This window comes from Scleropages formosus, chromosome 24 (genome assembly GCF_900964775.1).
Source record: "Scleropages formosus chromosome 24, fSclFor1.1, whole genome shotgun sequence".
NCBI classification, from domain to species: Eukaryota; Metazoa; Chordata; class Actinopteri; order Osteoglossiformes; family Osteoglossidae; genus Scleropages; species Scleropages formosus.
Genome location: NC_041829.1, coordinates 17,150,127 through 17,170,672, shown reverse-complemented (window position 1 = coordinate 17,170,672; position 20,546 = coordinate 17,150,127). Strand labels below are relative to the sequence as shown.

The following is a 20,546-nucleotide window of genomic DNA, read 5'->3' as shown; positions in this document are numbered from 1 at the left end:
TATTATTATTATTATTATTATTAGTGGTGGTGGTGGTGGTGGTAATAGTGACACTGCATTATTATTATTGTTATTATTACACTGATTTTTTTTTACTGTACCCCCCTACACAAACACACACACGCGCACATACACACACAAACACACAAACACACACACACACACACACACACCCCTGTCGACCACGCGGTGGTCCAGTCCATCCTCTGTCTGTCTCATTCAGCACCAGGAGGTCCATGATGAACGGCACCCCGAAGCGGTAAGGAGAAATCAGCCCCATTATTCCTACGAAGATCATCATCATCATCATCATCATGTCGCGACTTGTAACACTGTTAGTATTTATGACTCGTGCGCGCAGCTGATTTGCATCATTCCGTTTTTTGCTTTATGAAATCGCTCAGGTTGAAATATGATCATCATCATCATCATCATCATCATCATGTCGTGTCGGGGCGCGTTCCGGGACTCAAAAAGGCGGTGTGTGTTGAGCAGGTGCGTGTGTACCTGTGTTTCGATTATGCAGTTATTTCGTTTATGAGCTGGGTCTCGCGCACCACCCCCCAGCCCCCCAGCCCCCCCCCCCCTCACGTGCGTTCCACTGGCCGCGGCACGCGCGCCTTCCGACGCCGCAGATCGGCTCCGTGAACGGCGAAAAATGTCATTGACACTAAATTATGTGAAAGAATAAATGAAAATAAAAATGAAAACAAAACAGCTGCGCAGGCCAGGAGCCCAGGTGACGCTACGACCCCCAGCAGGCAGCGGGGGCTGGCGCACGTGCGGTAACGTCACGGTTAGTGTGTGTCGGTGCTTCGTAACGGGTGATGGTGGGGCCAGACCTGCGCTCCTGCGCTCCTTCATCATCATCATCATCCTCTCTCCGTCTCTGAGAGTGCAGAGCTCGTGCTCCTGATTGGTGTAAAGCCCCCCGCCCTTGCCCCGCGTGACGCCGGTGGGCGTGTCACTCGCACCTTTTACACCTGATGCAACCGGTGCGTCGCGGGTCTGTGACACGGAGCGAATCTCGGACACCGAAGTGGCGCCTCGGCCGCGTGTTCGGTGCGGTCGGGTTCACTTGCAGCTCCAGCTGAAGTGGCGCATTACCTCCTGTTATCATGAATAATAGAATATTTGACATTATTATTATTATTATTAACGTAGTTAACGACCCCCCAAGAGCTAATACTGACACTTAACTGAGCGAGTTGGCATTAGGGTGGAACTGTAGATCATTTAATTAATGATATGTCTCTTTCCGAAAAGACTGCTGGAGTGTAGTGAAACCCCGATGCACAGTTCTTCCAGTACGAGGCTTGCAAACAGCAAAAAAAAAAAAATACTGCATCTTACAGTGAATTTACTTAGCAGACGCTTTTCTCCAAAGTGACTTCCAAATGAACTCTATGTAGTGTTATCAGCCCACACACCTTATTCACCGCGGTGACTTACACTGCTAGATACACTACTTGCACTGGGTCACTCATCTACATGTCAGTGGAACACTCTCTGTCGCACACACACTATGGTGAACCTGAACAGCATGTCTTTGGAGTGTGGGAGGAAACCAGAGCACCCGGAGGAAACCCACGCAGACACGGGGAGAACATGCAAACTCCGCACACACTGAGCAGGGATCACTACTCGCTGTGCCACCCAGTACATGCGTGAATGGTGTTGGTGAAAAAGGAAAAAGTACCGTTTACTTACAGTATGTGTGTGCAGTTCTGTTTGCACAGAGGTGTGTGTCTCCTTGGAGGGAAGCACCCGAGAAATTAATAAATGTAAATGCAATTCTTTTATTGTCTGTGGTGTGTGTGGTGTGTGTGGTGTTAGTCCGGAGGCGCACTGTAACACCCCGCTGCTCGTTAACTGGGACCAGTTTGTTGGGCTTTTAAAAGCTTCAGGGTGCTGAAAAACTGATCGCACTGAGCGACTGAATCGTCGCACCGGGTCTAAATATGGTCCTGGATGTTGCGATTGTGATGGAAACAGCTGGTGGTGGAGTGCTTAGACTTGTTGCTTTTTCACCTGAAGGTGGCTGGTTCAGATCCCACCTCCAGCTGCATAAATGGGTAAAGTGTTGTAAGCTGCTTTGGGGAAAATTGTCAGCTGAGTGAATAAAAGTGATTTGGAGGTTTCTCGACAATTTTTCGTTTTTCCGCTTTGCTTCGTTTCAGGCTGCCAATGAGATGCAGCAGAAGTTAACTGAGAGAAGGGCGTTCCTATGCAAGGATGCGGGGTCGCCGTGTGGCGTGGCCCTCCTGCAGCTGCCTTTCCGCTGCCCCCGCTGCGGCGAGCGCCAAAGGCTCCGGGGCCTGTCTTCGCTGAGGGCGCACCTGGACTATGGCCACGCCTACCACACGGTGCACAGCCTCAGCCCGACATCCCGGTGGGACGCCGGTGACGAGCGGCGGGAGCGCGGGGAGCCCGAGGAGGCCAGCTGCACGGAGGAGTGCAGGAGCGCCGCGTCGGAGCCCACCGAGAGCGCTGGCAGGGAGAAGGAGAAGGCGGGCGCTGCGACGGAGGGCACTGCGGGGGAGCAGGAGGCGGAGCCTGTAGAGAGCGAGCGCCGGGGCAGCGCCGGGGGGTCTCTGAGCCTTCGGCTGACCCGGATTGACCCCGCAGAGGCCTGTGCACGACGCGGGCTGGATCAGGTGCTGAGGGTGACGGACAGCACCTTGGCCCGGCGCCTGCGCCGCGTGAGCACGGATCTGGCCCAGGTGGACATGGAGCTGCTGCACGCTCACGCCCGCTTCGAGCACCTGGCCCGAGAGAAGCAGCAGGTGCGGGAGCGCGAGAGGGCCCTCTGCAGGCAGGTGGAAACGGCCGTGATGGAGATCGGCCGACTGCGGGAGCAGCTGACGCTGTCGGAGCAGGAGCTGGAGAAGAAGCAGCTGTGAGTGTCCGTCCCGTCGGCTCCGGCGGTCGTAGGACCGGGGACGGCGGTCTTGGTCCCGGTGGGCGACTTCGGAGCGCTGCGAAGGATGGCTCGATTCGGAGGGGCGATTAGGGTGCTTAACTCAAACGAAACCCAAACGCACCGGGCCGTAAATATCATTTGTAGCCGCGGCGCGTCCCGTGGATCGGCCCACGCGCTCGTTCGGTCCGGGCCATTCGGCTTTTTAACGCTTGTAACATGGTGTCACATCCTTGGGTGCTTTCATTTGGGCGCTTGTCTTTGTACGGGAAAAATCTCGTCTATTTCAATGCAACAGAAATGGCATTGACTGTGCGTTTTGCCCGAATGTCACGACCGTGCGAGGGCAAGGGTAATTTTTACCACTGTGTCTCTTTCATGAAGCTCTGGCAGCACATCTGAGGAAGGCGGAAGAAGCGAAAGGGCTCTGTGGCTCGCCTGCCCTGGAAGCAGCGAGGCCCTTTCCCGCCGCCCTTTGCCTCTCCAGCGCTCTCTCGTTGTTCATTGTTTTGCAGGGAGGTCGTCTCGATTCACAATTTTCTGGAAGCGGCCGCCCAGCATGAGATGTGTGGGAAAGCGCGTCTCCAGCGCTTCATTGAGAACATCCTTCAGCGGATCGCCCTCGCCGAGAGGCTGCTCGAATACTATCAGAGTATCGCCAACATGCGCCACTGCAGAAACTATTTGGTAAGCTTTCTACGTACAAACGATATGTTTTTTTTTTTCTTTTTTTTTTCCCCAATAAACCTTTTATTTCATGGTATACCTAAATAAATGACATGTCAATCGGCTTCTCCCCCTTTATTCATCATTATTTCATTTATATGACGTTTTTCGCCAAAGCAACTTACAGTGTTAAGATGCCTACTGTTATTTACCCATTTATGTAGCTGGGTAATTTCTACTGGCGTGACTTTAAGGTTGGTACCTTGCTCAAGGGTGCAATAGCTGGAGGGGGGATTCAAACCCATGACCTTTGGGTCCAAAAGCAGCACCTTGAACCACTATGCTATCAGCTGTCCCCCTTGTCTTTTCTCAGTATCTGCTTGCCCAGCGCAGGGTCACCGTGGTCTGGAGCCTGTGCTGGAAACACAGGGTACGCACCCATTAGGGTACACACTAAGGACAGGTCAGAGTCACCAGTCCACATGAAACACACTTCTCTGCATGGTGGGAGGTAACAGGAGCACCTGGAGGAAAGCCACACCAACTAAAGGGTGAGGGAATCATGCAGACTGTGCCAGTTTTGAACCCATGTCCAAATCCACAGCAGAGTGACCAAGGCACCAGAGCTACATACACTCTGTGCCACTTTGTCACCCCCTCTCCCACTTTAGCTACAGCTGACTGTTAAGTGTCTGTCTGGAACAGCACCATCTGTGCAAAGTGGTGAGGGGCAAACAGCAGCACACCTCTGCAGTGTGTGCTCCGCCACATCCACGCTTTCCGAGCCACAGGCTCTGTCATTTAGTGTCGCATGACTAGAAGGGAGCACCAGCCTCCCAATTCCATCCTGCAGCCCAGGAGAGGCACGCACACACACACACACACACACACACACACACACACACACACACACACACACACTAGCTGAAGCCACTTATCTCAGGGAGGGTTGCAGTGAACCAGAGCCTAACCCAGCAGCACAGGGCACAAGGCTGGAGGGGATACACCCAGGACAGGACACCAGTCCATCACAAGATGCCCCAAGCGGGACTTGAACCCCAGACCCAAGTGACAATAGTTTTCACTCTGTGCCAAGATTCCATCCCGGGGGGGGGGGTGAGGCATTAGTGTTTGGGTGGCACAGGGAGTTGCGCTGCTGTCTCGCAGCACCTGGGTTGTGTGAGAGGACGTGGGTTTGATCCCTGCTCAGTCTGTGTGGAGTTTGCGTGTTCTCCCTGTGTCTGTGTGGGTTTCCTCCGGGTGCTCTGGTTTCCTCCCACACTCCAAAGACATGCTGTTCCCCAATAGTGTTTGTGTGTTCCACTGATGTATGGATGAGTGACCCAGTGCAAGTAGTGTATCTAGCAGTGTAAGTCACCACGGTGAGTAAGGTGTGTGGGCTCATAACACTACATAGTAGCCGTTGTAAGTCGCTTTGGAGAAAAGTATCTGATAAATAAATAAATGAAATATTTGCTGCTCCATGTTCTTGCCCCAGATGGAGAGTGTAACACAATAAGGCCTTGAACCCTGATCCCTGCCACTGGGTTCAGGGCGATTTACCTTGAGCAGAGGGAAAATATCTAATACCACAGTAGTAATGCTAAAAGTCCCAAATTCTCTCTGTACTGTGACTGTGAAGGTAACCGATCAAAATCCATACAGCTGTACAGTAAGTCAAACCACATGTCATTTTAGGCCCGAAGCAACAATCGGCCGTTTATCAATATTTTATCGTGTTTTTAATGTTTTCCCTGTTCCGCTATGCTGTTCTCCGTCCCACTTCTCTTCCAATTTTTTCCTGCTTTTTGTTCCAGCTCAGCTGTTTAATCGACTCGCCATAATTGCGAGAATGAATGAATAAATGACTGAATGAATAAGCAGCATGATTCAAATGACTCTGAGCCGATCGCGTCGGTTTGGGACTCTGCCGTCAGATGAGATTATTGCCGAGGAAGAGGCACCGAGAGACCGGCTGTGGCGTGCGAGCGTGTGTGTGCGCGCGCGCGCGTCTTGGACGGCGTGTTTCGTTTGGCCCAACGCTGACTGACACGTTGATTTTTCAGATGTTCCAGCCTGTTGAGAACGGACTGAACGGCCTGAGCGAGAACAGGTGAGTCTCACGCTTTGTTCTCATGGAGGAAGACATAAGATCAGTATCCTAACGCGGTCCTATCTCTGCATATTATCCCTCGAACGTTGTCCGAAGAGCAGCATATTCGCACATAACAGCCCTTGATGCCACGTGACATGTATCGCAACAGCGCCACACGCGATGCATCATTCATACCGTCATTATAGCGCATTACACTACTGCACGAGCCTATTGTGAGAGTCTCATTCTCTAATAATAACAGATGCCGCACGCCGCTCCCGAAGGGATGTTAACCCTCTTAATTGGATCGCGGCTGTTTTGTGAGGTTGCGCCGAAGGACGCTCGTCGCCTTCGTCTCTCACGCTGGGGCCGAATCGTTTTGTCGCGGCAGGTCGGCGGGCCGCGCCGAGACGTCGGCCGTTTCCCCGGAAGGCAAGGCGCTCTCCGCCCAGAACGGAAGGTCCGTTCCCAGCTCCTCGAGAGGGAGGCAGGGCTCCGGGCCGAGCTGCTGCCAGTCCGACCACACGTGAGGGGGCTCGGACCCGGGTTCGAAAGAGGGCGGGCCTATGAGGCTCGAGCCCTTAACCGGGGACCCGTTGTGTTCTGACTGAGCTGATGTGTTCTTGCTGCTGCTGCTGCTGCTGGACTGAAGGCTGCGTGCGCTTGGAGAGCGAAGGACTGAGCGGGACACAGCAGGAGCGTGTCAGCGTAAAAATACCGTATCGCGTGGGAATGTGAAGTACATTAGAGTACACTGTCCAGTAAAATAACAACGGTAGCTTTAGATCGCACATCCTCCTCTTCAGCCAAAGGCAATACGTAGCGGTTACCGCGTTTTAAAATATTTAACTCATGTCCTCTCGTGTGCGTACCCGTGGTGGTGGGATCATGACATGAAGTTGAGGTGCGTGGGATTTTTTTTTTTTTTTCCCCCATTAACCCTAAAGACGTACAGGAGGGGGGGGTCATATAGATTTTTTTTTAGAGCAAACATAGGCAAACACTTTCTTTTTATGCCAAAGGAATAAATGAGTGAGAAAATTTTAATTTCCTTCACGTTAAATTGCACTTCCGCTGCTTACGGTGTCACGGGTTCCGCGACAAATTTGTTTTCTGCGAATTAATTCTCGTGCCGCAGACCGTGCGACGAAACCTCCAGAAGAATTTCCATGTCCCGTACGGATAGTTTTAACTATATAAATTGTCGAACAGGTTGTGCGGGACAGCTGGTCCCTAATAACACGTTCAAGTTGTAGTTCATGTTTAATATCAATATTATAACTGTGAATGTTTATATTGCATTGTTTTAAAAAAAAAAAAAAAAAAATGGAGCGTAAATAACCTCGATCCTCACGTTAATTGCGTTTCCTCGACATTTGTACCTTCGCGCGAGTGGGATTCTCCATGAATCGAGGTGGGTGGCGGTATAAAGGGAGGGGGAGGAAAGGCGCGAAATCCGTGCTTCCGGAAGAATGCGGAAACTGCATCGCGTGCCGTCCGCAGGCCACTTGTGGACGTTGAGCAATAATCCACCATAGCTGGCGCCTTGTTTTATTAACAGCTTGAGAGCTTCGCTCGGCCGGACTCGAGCACTGTAGCGCTGAACTCATAACTCACCGATGTTTGCTGAATGTCCATTCGGTCCAGTGTGATACTGTGATTTACTAATTCGTGGAGATTCCTGCATCGTGAGCTTCTGTGCTGGTGTGCTGCAGTAAACTGAGATACATATACATACACACACACACACATATATATATATATATATATTTTTAGAAACCTAATGCTTATATGCCCCAGATGCATGACATATAGAATTATTGCTGGAGTACATGCTCTGCGATTTATACGCTCCGATCTGTGTCATGACAGAAAGTTGCACGAACCACTTTTTTAAAACCACAAGGTATATTTTCACGGCAATGAAATATTATGACAGCTGACAATCATCGTTTGTAGCCAAACTGACTGCAGGTGTGAGCTTATGTGTAGTACATGTAGACACTTGTATTGACTGTAGTTTGATATCCGAGGTGTCGAGGAGTCCAGTCCCTGTATATCGTGTCGAAGGTGGTTTATCGGTTGTGTGTGCCTTCACGTTCCAACACTGTAGCTCATGACACACTGTGTTTACTGCAACGCTGTGGTAATCTGTGGTACTCTGTGATATGAAGAATAAACTTTGAGACTGGCGAACCCAGCTGCCCATCTGCGTTGAGAGACTGTGGCATCGCATCTCTTTGACCCTCTTGATATTTGTTCCTTCTTCGCTTCGCTCAATACGCCATCCTTCCGCCATCAATTGCCGCTGGTCCAGCACAGGGTCCCGGTGATCCGGAGCCTGTCACGGACACATAGGGTGTGAGGCAGGGTGTACCGTGGCCTGGATGCCAGTCCATCGGGGGGGCAATCGCACATTGCTTCACTCACACATTCACACAATTCGGAGTCACCGGATCTCCTGAAGCGCATCTTTTTGGACTGTGGGTGGAAACCAGAGCACTCGGAAGAAACCCAACGTGGGGAGGGCATGCAAAGTCCACAGAGAGTGTGCCACATTCGAGGCCACGGCCAAACACGCAGGCGAGGATCCGTCAGGGCCCGGTATCACCCGCCGCTCCACCCTGCCACCCTCACTCGGGTATTAACAGCACGAGAAGGCAAACACTTCACCAACGTTATAATCCCCAGGTGCTCTTCTGGGCTCGGCGGCCGTCGGATGCTCGCTGGCATCACTGCCGCATTTTGACATGTCCGTGCCAGCCCGATGCCCTCGTCCCGAAGGACTCGATGTCTAATCATGAACCCATGACGGCACGTGAGACCCGTCCTTACCCAGCATCTCCATCCTCACATAAAAGGTTGCGCCGAAGCTCTCGCCCCTTCATCTGAAGGACTCGGGGTAATTAGGCCGTAAGGAGGCACTGCATTAAACCGTCTCGCCGACCAGCTCCCAGGGCCCAGCCGCCGCTCCGGGATCGCATTTGCGTCAGCCTTTGTCCGGCGCTCTCAATGCCACACACACACACACACACACACACACACACACTCACCTCCGCATCTATAACATGTCCTTAGTGCAACCGAGAGCAACCGTCTCAAATACTCATGCTCAGGTTTGTCGGTCCACGATGTGTTTGTGGCATAATTTTTTATGTGAATTGAATTCGTGTTTGTTGTGGAAGACAAGCCTTCGTCTTTCAAGGAGTTTATAAGTAGCGCTTGCAAAACGGGTGCAGAACTGAAAACGGAATTCAAAGGGCCGATTAGTGTGTATTTCGGAAGAAATTTGAAAATGAAACCCGTATGATAGAACATCCAGGCTGGCAGAGCTAGCCCTAATGAATGATGGATTGAAGCTCTGAGGTCAAATGTGCTGATTCATTTTCGTCTCAGTATTATTTTATGAGGGGGGTACGGTGGCGCAGTAGGTTGGACCGCAGTCCTACTCTCCGGTGGGTCTGGGGTTCAAGTCCCGCCTGGGGTGCCTTGTGACGGACTGGCGTCCCGTCCTGGGTGTGTCCCCTTCCCCCTCTGGCCTTACGCCCTGTGTTGCCGGGTAGGCTCCGGTTCCCCGTGACCCCGTATGGGACAAGCGGTTCTGACAGTGTGTGTGTGTGTGTGTGTGTGTATTATTTTATGGCGGAAATATGGATTTCAAAGAAACTGGATGACTATTATTAAGGTCTGGAACTGCACGTCCACAGTTTTCACAAAGCATCTAATGGAGGTAATTTGTTTCGGAGAATTTCCAAATAAAGGGGCTCGTTGGAGCTGTGCGGAGAAAAAATCTGAACACACAGGTTTACTTTATTTTACTTTATTAAAAGTCTTGGAATCAGTGAATGTTGTAGTTATGATCCCGTGTCATTGAATCTTTCATTTCCAGTATTTACCAGGGTAATTTTTTAATAATCTGTATGAACAATTTTTCTCAAAATAACACCACAAATTACATCTTTTAATTTGAAAAATAGCTTGACAGGATGGCAAAGACTGACAGATGGGTGTTTGTTTCTTACTATGTTCCCTTATGGAGCTGAAACCTGTAGTTCATCTAAATGGCCACAGGGTGTCGCTCATAACGCGTTTTAAATAAAACGCTACAGTGAAGGAGTTTAAATTACATGTACAAATAAAATCAACATAATTCATGAATCTTTCAGTGTCACAGTTTTAGGGCATTGTTACTAATTAAGAAAACACAATTTAAATGAGAAGCTCTGTTTAATCAGAATACTGCTTTTACACACTTCCGGACATCCCTGGAGTTTTCATTGAGAATCTGGGAAAACTGACTGTTCTTCCATCTGCAGCGGAGACAGAAGCTGAAAAACAGAAATTAGAGGTCTGTCACTGGGATATTTTCGTTACTCCAGGAAAGTGCAGCATATGTTTTCAGACAAGTAAATCTGTGTTTCTTTGGGGGGGTCATAGACTCAAGGCGCACGTATGAAATCAACACGAGTCGTGAAGAATGATAAAATAATAAAATAATAATAATAACAATAATAAAAAGTTGGTGAAAGGCTAGGGCCCGGTGTTGCCGTTTGAGTCGAAGCGGTCATGATGCGTGATTTAGGCACACGAAGGCCGCGGCGCTCACTCATTTCATCCTCACAAGGTAGGAAATAGCAGGGGCCTTTTCCATACGTTTCTGTTCTCCAGCGGCACCGTAATGCGTGATACTGGGGGGTGATTGTCCCTCTCATGTTTGGCACAGAAAAAGAGAATATCGCAAGTAAACAGGACGGGGTGGGTGCAGTTAATCCTTTGCACGACCAGCCTGGGAGTGTTTCTTATCCATAAACAATAGGGAGCATCCCAGGGAGTCATAAAAAATTCACTGGTCATAATTGCATCATGGCCAACTCTAAAAAAAAAAAAAAAATGCATCGGTCCACCTCTCTGGAATTATGGTAAAATCGTGGTTTTGGTCCTCACCAAACCTGTGTCTTGTGTTTAGAGCTTCTTAAACTAACAAACCATATATAAAAATGGAGGAGTAATGGCAGGACCTCATTGCCTGAATTGCAACATCTGTCCTGATGTATGACATCAATTTGTGTCTGATTTGACGAAACTTATTACAGCAAAACATTGAAATACGTCAAAAACAGGTAAGTGCAAAACATGAAAAATGAACAAAATAAACTTAACAAGCATCTCTCCTCCTATAGCTGGGTTCGTATTGAGTGGTGAATGGTGCCCTGTGATATAATATGAATTAGTCCTGTCCCAATAATAACTAAAAAATGTATTGTTGCATAAGGATAATAACACTCAGTGTGAAAGGGGAAAAATATCATCAAGAAAATTATTTATTCATTGGCCAAAATGGTTTCCTTTTAATGTGGATAACTTTAAAGGGCGAGGAAAATGAAACAATTTTGATGGAACATTATATAATGTTATCTATTATGTAATTGTATGTACATATATATATATATATATGTATATATATATCCATTGTAAGTTGCTTTGGAGAAAAGCATCTGCTAAGTGAATAAATGTAAAAGTAAATATATATATATATGGATTTATTTATTGTATATAATTGTATGTATCTATATATAAACTGTGTGTATATATATTTTATATATAGTATAGTAATGTATAGTATAATAGTATATATTATATAATATAATAGAAGTGATACTTTAGCTCCATACACTGGTACATCAAGCACCAGGAACCTATAGTTTAAATCCAGTTTAGCTGTTTTCTTACCTGGGGAACCACTGGATGAACGTAAACAAATGCAAATGAAATTGTCTGCTTGTACTGTGCTTGTACTGTGCTTGTACTGTGCTTTTACTGCTGCTTTATTGACGCTCTGTCTGCTTTATGCAGCTCAGCGTTTTTGTGTCTCAATGATGCCCATCTCTTTAATTAGCAAGAATAACCATGACGAACAGAAAAAAATATGTCAGTGGGAGAAATTTAATCTGCTCTGTGTTGGTTTGCCTGAATGCTGCATGTCTAAGAGAAGCATTGTGTTTAACTAGAGTATTACACTACCTGCACAGTATGTAGTCTAGTAAAGGCACAACCAAAGGTGGGGGTACGCAACACACACAACCTGAACTGTTGTAATAAAAATACCTGGCTGTAAATGCAGTGCAGCAAACAGGCACAGCGGGCAGTAGAACCACCTGGGTTGTGGGTTCGAATCCTGTTCAGTGCGTGTGGAGTTGCCCTATTCACCCTTTCGGTGGGTTTCTCCTGCGGTCCAGAGATGTGTTTAATGGGAATTGGTGACTCTAAACCGTTCTTTGTGTGTATGTGTGCACTGCCCATTCGGTGTGTCCCCTACCTTGCGCCCTATGTGTTTCGAAGAGGCTCCCGACCACTGCAACCCCGCGCTGGCTGTTTGGTTACTGATCATGAACGCATTTGTAAAACGCTTTGAATACACTGACAGTCCTGGAAAGAGTTAAAAGGCACTGGGAACATCTGCAGGTGAGGGCCTCCATGGTCCATGATTCATTTTGAGCAGACTTGTATAGAAACACGGAGAAAAGAGAGGCAAGTTGGAGTCCAGGACACACCTCCATGTCCCAGAGCGGCGGTCACACCAGGGGAAGAATCATCATGAGGAAACAAGCACCAGGTGCGGCCAACTGACCCCAATAAAGGACATTTAGAAGTTAGAGTTTCTGGGTGTGTGTGTGTGTGTGTGGAAGTTGGGAATTTGCTTTTGGAGACATTTTCCTTTCCTCTTTGCAGATACCAAGTAGCCTGAGACAAGGGACAGCAGATACGGTAGTGGTGAGAGGTGTTTGGTACTTACACTTACTCATTTAGCTCTCACTTTTCTCAAAAGCAGCCCTCTCTGTATAGCTGGGTAATTTTAGGGTAAGTACCTTGCTCAAGGGGAGATGCAAACCTGTGACTTTTGGGTCTAAGGGCAGCAGCTCTAACTACTGCACTAGCAGCTCTCCCCTCATTTGCTCCTGTAAAATTACCCAGCTGGTTAAACTGGTAAATAATTGTCAGTAGCTTAACACCGTAAGCTGTTTTGGTGGAAAAAATTCTGCTAAATGAATAAATGCAAGTGGCGCAAACCTCGCATTGTCAGTTCCTTTGGGGAAAAAAATAGCTCGCACTAGAGAAATCCTGTGACGGGTCCATCGCAGCTCCGTCCTGTAAAAGTAGCGATACGTTCCCGATTTTGCGAGTGACGCAAGGAAGCCCACGACAGCGATGCTGTCCCCCCCCAGCCTGCGTGTGCACCCACTGAGTAACCCCCACCCAAACTCAACCTGCCCCACCCCACCCCGTGCTTCCGATTCCCAGGAGAAGCCGAGCAGCTCAAAACCCAGGGGTGAGCGGTCCTGTTGGGGAGGAAAGGATCAGGCGAGACTCGGGTTCCGATGTGTGGCAGGCAGACGCTTCGCCCTGGGTGAAATGTGAACGTCGAAACACTGCAGCCAGCAAATGACACAACGCTCAGGACGGGAGACCCCCTGAGGGCTGCGAACGAGACGCTCCGGGACACAGCTGACTCGACGCAAGACACAACAGGGGTCCCGGAGCTCAGGGTGAGAGGATAAGAAGGACCTCTGGCAACTTCAGCCTTTAAAACCAGTCTGGTGGTACTCGAGGAGAACAATCTCCAAACCTTATCTTATGGATGGGTCTGATTTGCTTCGGTTTAAATGTCCTCCAAAATGAAGCACCTTTTGATTGGAACTCTGCGGAAAACGCAGGACGTCCAACCTGCCACGTGGGACCGGACGCCAGGGCTGGGGCGAGTAAACACAATAAAGTCATGCTCATTTTTGCCGCCATCCCTACAGGTTGGTGTCACAGATCCACTCCCGCAGTTTGCCTCGGACCTCCATCGTGTTCCTCAGGGACAAGTAAACGTTCTAGAGCTTTCTCCCACCGCCTCGAGAAGCTCTCCACTAACTGCTGCTGACGGGGCCGAGGGGACGGGGAGCGCAGGAAGGGGCGACGCGTGTTTGAGGACTTCTTTAAGTCGCTGCAGCCACATGCATTGGGGTGTGAGACTCATAATATCGATTCACGTGGAAAATGTAGGAATAAGTTGGAGCCAAGAAAGCAAGGCTTCTTCGGAGCAGCTGGTAGCGTACAAGTTAGCGTTTCCGCCTTTGGATCCCAAAGTTGCAGGTTCTAATCTTGCCTCCAGCTGTAGTACCTTTGAGCAAAATCCTTACCCTTAATGGCTCCAGTAAAATTACCCAACTGTATAAACAGGTAAGTACCTTAACGTTGTGCTTTTTTTTTGGAGAAAAGCGTCATTTAAATGAGTAAACGTGAGCGACAGACTCAAGACTTTATCAAGACTTTGTCTCCCCCCCAGTCTGTTGACTGCCAACACTTAGAGGTTGTTTCTTGATTTCAATAAGGACTCGTGTTTAATCAAAAGTACCTACTAGTGGATAAAGGAATCGTCCTAAAATGCACAAGCACGGCCAAAAAAAGCTGATAACGTCAATGTCCCTGAGCGGTGTTTTCATCCTTCGACTCCTCGTTGCTCTTGCCCTTTTTCATTCCCACGGGTTCCAGAGTGAGTTTGCACAGATTGCAAAGGCGCTGTCGTGTAAGAAACATTTCTTTAAAAGCCACAAGCATCCTTCCCAAAGAACAACAAGGACAAGGACCAAGTACTCGAGTATACAATGAACTATTTAAACAAATGTCATTTGTGTTTATTTCATAGTTTCCTGTAATAAAAATCACTGTCAAATATAAAGGTGCTGATGATCAGTTCACCAGGGACTCAGTATTAGTTAGAACTGGTATAAAGCAAGTGTTAAAATGGACATTGTGAGGAAATATATGGAATTTTTGTTTTTTTTTTTAGATGGGTTAGTCATTGCTTTTTCCATATCTAAATATCCCAGAAGTGTCTGGTCTAATAATCTTGCACCACAACTGAGAGGTGGCAATTAACCAAAACCCGAAGTTTAAATGTCATTATGGTGACTTATTGTACAACAGAGCCATAACCTTCACTGGGCAGGAGAGGGAGGATTCCCTTCTTCAGCACCTTGTAGGGATGCAAAATCTCACACACACACACACACACACACACACACACACACACACACACACACACCAGCGGCTGAAACCACTTGTCCTAAGCAGGGTCGCGGCGAACAGGAGCCTAACCCAGCAACACAGGGCGCAAGGCTGGAGGGGGAGGGGACACACCCAGGATGGAACGCCAGTCTATCGCAAGGCACTACAAGCAGGACTCAAACCTCAGACCCACCAGAGAGCAAGACCTAGCCAAACCTGGTGTGCCACCATGCCACCGCGCCACGGCACCACCGCACCCCCACTGAGCTGCAAAAAAGAATCTCAGAATAAGAATGGAAAAAGACAAGAAACAAAAGCGAGTCCTTTGCCTTCAACCCTTCCGCTCTCCGGGACGATGGATCTCGGCTGATGAACATGGAGAAGTCTTTGTTTACAGTTCTGTGATCAGAAGTACAAAAAAAATGTCTGAAATGTTCTCGTCGGTCTTCCCGATGGGTCTCGGAGGCCAGGTGACGACGTGGGGACGCAGCCGTGTTCAGCACAGAGCGCCGAGTTGAGGACACATCCCCGATTTCTAAGTCGCGGAACTCGGGACAGCGAAGGGAATTCGTACGCTGTCTACCTGGCACCTTAGAGCTCAGGTCTAAATTTCTCAGGTTAACCCCAGGATTATGTCATCCTCAGGACTAGATACATCACTACAGCATTTGTGCCTTCTCAGAGCTGGGAGAAATGAAATTATTCAATTCAATTTATTTTTATAGAGCTCTCCTCTCACACACTGACACAGAAAATATAATAGCTGCATAATAAACCCTTATTTTATAAGTTTTCATAATACTTGTGGGTATTTCTAACATTCCAAGTTGCTTTGGAGAGAAGTGTTAGCTAATGAATAAATGAATTAATAAATAATTAAAAATATATGTAAAAAATAATACCAAATCCCTTGCTGTTGACCTCATTGACAGTTATTACCCTGAATAATAGATCATGGAATAACCCTGCTGCATAAATGGGTTACTCAATGTAAAGTTGTTTATCCAACAGTGTAAACAACCTTAGACAAAGGCATCAGCTAAATAGTCATAATAATTAGTATCAGTTTATTATTATTATTATTACGTCTAAAGCGCCCTGATCATTTTTTTTTTTTTACTTCCCAGGAAAGATGTTCCCACTGTGATAGTTGTGAATGGTTTTGTTTGAAAAGGAGAGTTTACACAGTGGAAATAGGTAGCGAACGATCCTGAGCTCGGCCTCATCCACTGAACCTGTAAAGGTGGCAGCGACACTCGGGGAAAAAAGTCACGTGTCAATTCCCTTGACTTCCTCCAAAAAAAGTGAAATGGGTGAAAACATCAAACACATGCAGTGCTGCTTGAAAATATGTGAACGCTACAGAGATGGTCATTATTCTTGTATAAAACATCTAAATAATAAACTTATAAAATGAATAAATGACTGTGATTTACACCCCTGACTCTACTTACCAACTCAGCGGAACCAGTTCAACTTGGCTGGAGGGGAGGGGACGCACCCAGGGCGGGACGCCGGTCCATCACAAGGTACCCCAAGCGGGACTCGAACCCCAGACCCGCCAGAGAACAGGCCCCAGCCAAACACACCGCGCCCCCACACTAAAGAAACCGCCATACGTGCTTTTATCTGCTGTTTCCCCATGACCGTGCATTTGTTTTCTCTCGGGTTCGGACAAATGTTTTCACACATGCTTCCGCTCATTTTAACACGCCAAGCTCCCCCGACGAAAACGCGAGGCCTGCGCGCTCTGAAACTATCTCACGGCCAGAAGCGTCGAGGTTATTCGACGCCAATTCTTTTATTTGTTATGTTTAAGACATCTGCTCGGACGTACACATCCCGTCAAACTGTAACTCGTTCCCGAGCGCTCCGGCTTCCTTTATGATGAGAAAACTGTTCTTTGAGTGTCCGTTCGCAGCATCTTTTCTAAACTGTAGTAAATCTAACCTAAAGAGAAAAAGGCAGCGTGCCCTTCGCTTTTGACTTTTGCTATTTCCTGTTTGTCGGGGGTTACGGCCGACGCGCTTTTATATTCCACTATTTTACAGCTTATTGTTGCTGTTTTGGTTTTTCCCAACGTTCTTCTTATTATGGTGATTATAATAATGATCATTTTTTTCAAAAAAGACCTGCAGACTGTTTCCACAGCCGTTCTGTGTCAGACTGGGGAAACAGTGTGGGGTCGGGGAAGGTATTTACTGCGTTGTAATGATATGATCCCACAGAAATGCTGAGATCCTAAAATTGGTGTAAGTTGGTTACAGGCTGATGTTGATAACACTACGCACTTGGCTCCTCTCTCTGAATCACATCCAGAGGATTGTCTTCAAATATGCGTGGAAATACTTTTTAAGGAAGATATGATTCCCGTGTATCCATGCAATCGCATGCTTTCCGTTAAATGCACAGCGCTTAACCGGTACTAACTGCGATACGGCAACATACGGTGTCCTTTGTAACTTTGCTTTGTCTTCGGGGTCAGCATATATGAAAGTGCTTCGGTGATTCAAAGGAAGCGCATGGCTTATGATAAAATAAACCCAAGAGGGAACTGGTTATTAAATCAAAGCTGTTCACTCAGCAGTAACTGTTATTACTTCCAGGGCTGGATTTCTAATTTCTTAATCCAAAAGAGAAACAACCACTCACTGGATATTGACACTGCCGTCGAGGTATCGTGCTCTGACACCACATTTTACAGTCATACGCCACTGTATCTTTGCACTGCCGGCAGTTTCAGAAGTGTTCAGGGAAAACAGATGAACACAAATGAAGAATATGATACACACTTTTGCTTGTATGTTCACTGCACCAGTTTCACAGTTTCTATTTTCAGTCGATCACGTTTTGGTGCCAGGGCAGAAAGTGAACCGCAAGGTACACTTGATGCTCCGCTCATCCCTCGGGTGGCATCACCGCATGTTACAGTATGCGAAAAAAACCGCAGGAGCATTTTTCAGCTTCCAGCATCTGTGGCGAGCAGGGTAAACACGCGGTGGGGAATTAAAAACAGACTGAAACCGTGAGGGAAGCAGCCAAACAGATTGTTGAAGGAGAGTCCCGCCAGGGTAAATAAACCCCGCAGATCAGAAACACTACAGCGACGGAACCCAAGCTGTCCTTGTTGCTGATCGCAGGGCGCCGGTCCAGTACTGGAAAGTACATTTGTTCTTAATTCCCAGGAGCTGGAAGCCCGAGGATACCGCTTCGCTCTGCCTCTGAACAGGTGAACACAGAAAGACTATTTGTGGCAAGGATGCAGACTAAGTGGCAATAAGAATTTGAGAAATATAAATGAATAACAACGATTTGAGCAAATGGACTTGTGGCCAGAAGGTTGTTGGTTTGAATCCCTGGAGGCGCTGTGTTGTCGCACAACCAGATCAGTTCGCAGGTTAATGAACGAGACAAAGTTATTGTTTCTTTCACTCGCGGGTCCCGTTCCTCTGACTGTGTCGCCTGTAGGGGGCCGTCGCACCCGGACCTGTCCGGCCAGAGCGACAGGCCGCGGCGCGCTGCGTGGGCTCCGCTGGCCCGTGCGACCCAGCGACCCGCAATCCAGTGCGTTGGTGCACCGGCAGGCCGTTCGGTGAGCAAGACGGACAATGAAGCCTACTTGTTCTTTGCTTCCGTTAACAACGGACACACTGGTGATGGCGACAAAACATGGAGCTCAAAGAGACATTCTCTCATATATAACAGCAATATGTTTGGACTTTTACTGCAGTACCTGAGTACATACCATGTATGGAAGTATATCATAATGTTGCATTACTTACATGAAAGTGTTCAAGTCCACTAAAAATACATAGAAATACATGTACATGTTAGGTAATAGGAGTGGATGTAAATCTGTGTAAATGTACTGTACATGTCATATTCATATCCAGATTTAACATTTGACATTAACAGTTTAACATTTTTAATTACGATTTTACATAGCAAGAAAAAAACAAAAAACGTGTTGGACTGTTTGTTAAAAATATTTTTTTGTTAAGTAAGCCGATGAGTTGATAAACGAAACTCAAGAACGATCCATATGCTCTGGTTAGTCTCCTTTTCAAATAAAGAAGAGAAGATGTTTTTTCATGAGAGGAGTCATCACCTTGGGGACATGTTATCATGCATGCAGAGGAATAAAACTTTCCAGCTTCCTGGGTATACCCAAAGGACAGAATGTGCAAATTTGGTGAAAGATAGAGTCAGTGAAAAGGGTTACTTACTTTTCTTTGCTTGTTTTTTCTGTTTTTATTATTTGTACTACTTGTGCAGTATTTCTACAGTATTTTTGCACTGTGATTTCCTCACCGTATCTCCTCCTACACTTTTGAATCTTGTTGGGCAGAAGCTTCAAAAATTCTTTGATTTGGCTGCTTGTCCGTTGGGTTAAATATTGAAAAAATTTTTAAAGAATAGCAATTTCAGCAAAAAAAGAAAAAAAAAAAAAAAAAAAAAAGAGTCTTATTGTACTGGGGTGTGTTTGAATTGCTGGGTGGAATTTTGCCTTTTAATCTTTTTTTTTTTTTTTTTTTGTCCAAATGTCACTCCACAGCGAAGGAGGCTTCACTGAGCAGTCTGTAGAAGCGACATTCGTATGTTAACTGTTCGCGGGAAGGTGGTGAAATATTTTTAACAGTGCTCGCCGGTGCTGCAGGGACTGGACTCCCCCCAAGCCTAAAGGTTAATGCAGGAAGGAAGATCAGTCCTCATAGGGGAAGAACGAGAGCGCTGTGTCATGGAACGCGGGCGACCTCGCGCCGCAGACGTGCTCACGCTGTGCCAGACTTAGATGGAAGGATCACTCATTTCGGAGAGACGGCCCGATGCTATCAGACGCGCTGGATGCTGGCGAAGCCCGAGATGAATGTCAGGTCCACCTACTCGCTGCGGGTTTCCAGCTCAGTGAGCCCGACTGCAGGTCGAGGCAGATCAATAGTTGAAAAAGTCATTCCAAAGCAAGGGCCGCCAATGATGCAAATGAAACTAACCTTTGCACGCTGCTGCTCAGAATTTTGCAGCCGCGTTCTCGAGGCCGTGCGCTCTCAAAGAATTCAGGGAAACAAAGCCCAAAAATAAATGCGAGGGCTTCTTGGCTGTCCAGGATTGCAAATAAACAACTTAGTGTGTTGGGTCAGCTTGCCAAAAGATCCGTTGCAGCTGCTATCTCTGGGCAAAGCCCGGAAGATCTCGACGGAAGCAGAGAGCAGTAAAGAAGCTCGAGAACAATACATCCCCGATACATCTGCTTCGCTACGAGCACAGCCATCGCAACGCCGGACTCTCCAGGATGAACACCTCGCGCCTTCGTTGCCGCTGGACCGGAGGGCAGCGCGGCACCTACGGCTGGCACCTTACGCTCGAAGGACCCGGCTTCAAATTCCACCCCTATTGCAGTACCCTTGAACTAACACGGTTAAAAAAAAAGATTGCCAAGCCCTTGAAGTCATTAAGTCATTGTACGTAGCTTAGTGCATGAACCCCTAGACCCCATCAATAGTCACTTTGGAAAAAAGGTCAGCTGCTTGAATAAATATTAATCATATTCACATTTGAGGCTTCTGTGTTACTTTGTGGTTGCATGTAAAAATAGCTCTTTTTATGCGCGTGGATGCTGTAGATATAGTGTACAAAAGTGTGTGTGTGAGTGCGCGCGTTCCCGCTATGGCTTTTCCTTAACCGTTAACGAAGAGACGCGCCCCCGTTTATTCCTCATAAGAAGGCTGATGAAAACTACAACGAAAACAGCATCGGCATCTGTGTCATCGGTCTAACGGGCAGAGATTCTGGGTTCCGGTTGTTTCCTGCGACTCT

At 47.5% G+C, this 20,546-nt stretch overlaps 1 protein-coding gene across 3 annotated transcripts; it reads left to right on the top strand.

Moving 5' to 3' along the window:
* Positions 1-216: 216 nt before the first annotated feature.
* Positions 217-19,474, top strand: znf365 (zinc finger protein 365). 3 transcript variants are annotated; one of them, XM_029248628.1, is made up of 5 exons: positions 217-259; positions 2,181-2,899; positions 3,436-3,607; positions 5,653-5,699; positions 19,288-19,474. In XM_029248628.1, exons 2-5 carry the CDS (start codon positions 2,193-2,195, stop codon positions 19,334-19,336), a joined length of 975 nt encoding a protein of 324 aa, XP_029104461.1. In that variant the 5' UTR covers positions 217-259; positions 2,181-2,192; the 3' UTR covers positions 19,337-19,474. The 3 variants fall into 3 exon arrangements, with proteins under 3 accessions (XP_029104461.1, XP_018616398.2, XP_029104462.1); XM_018760882.2 differs by lacking the exon at positions 19,288-19,474 and adding an exon at positions 6,073-8,069; XM_029248629.1 differs by lacking the exon at positions 19,288-19,474 and adding an exon at positions 5,944-6,211.
* The last annotated feature ends 1,072 nt before the right edge of the window (positions 19,475-20,546 follow it).

Excerpts from the sequence above, each read along its gene's own strand:
- znf365 (XM_018760882.2), top strand. The coding sequence starts at position 2,193 with ATGCAGCAGAAGTTAACTGAGAGAAGGGCGTTCCTATGCAAGGATGCG. Across the intron at positions 2,900-3,435 it reads GAGCTGGAGAAGAAGCAGCT|GGAGGTCGTCTCGATTCACA; the intron begins GTGAGTGTCCGT and ends ATTGTTTTGCAG. Across the intron at positions 5,700-6,072 it reads AACGGCCTGAGCGAGAACAG|GTCGGCGGGCCGCGCCGAGA; the intron begins GTGAGTCTCACG and ends TTGTCGCGGCAG.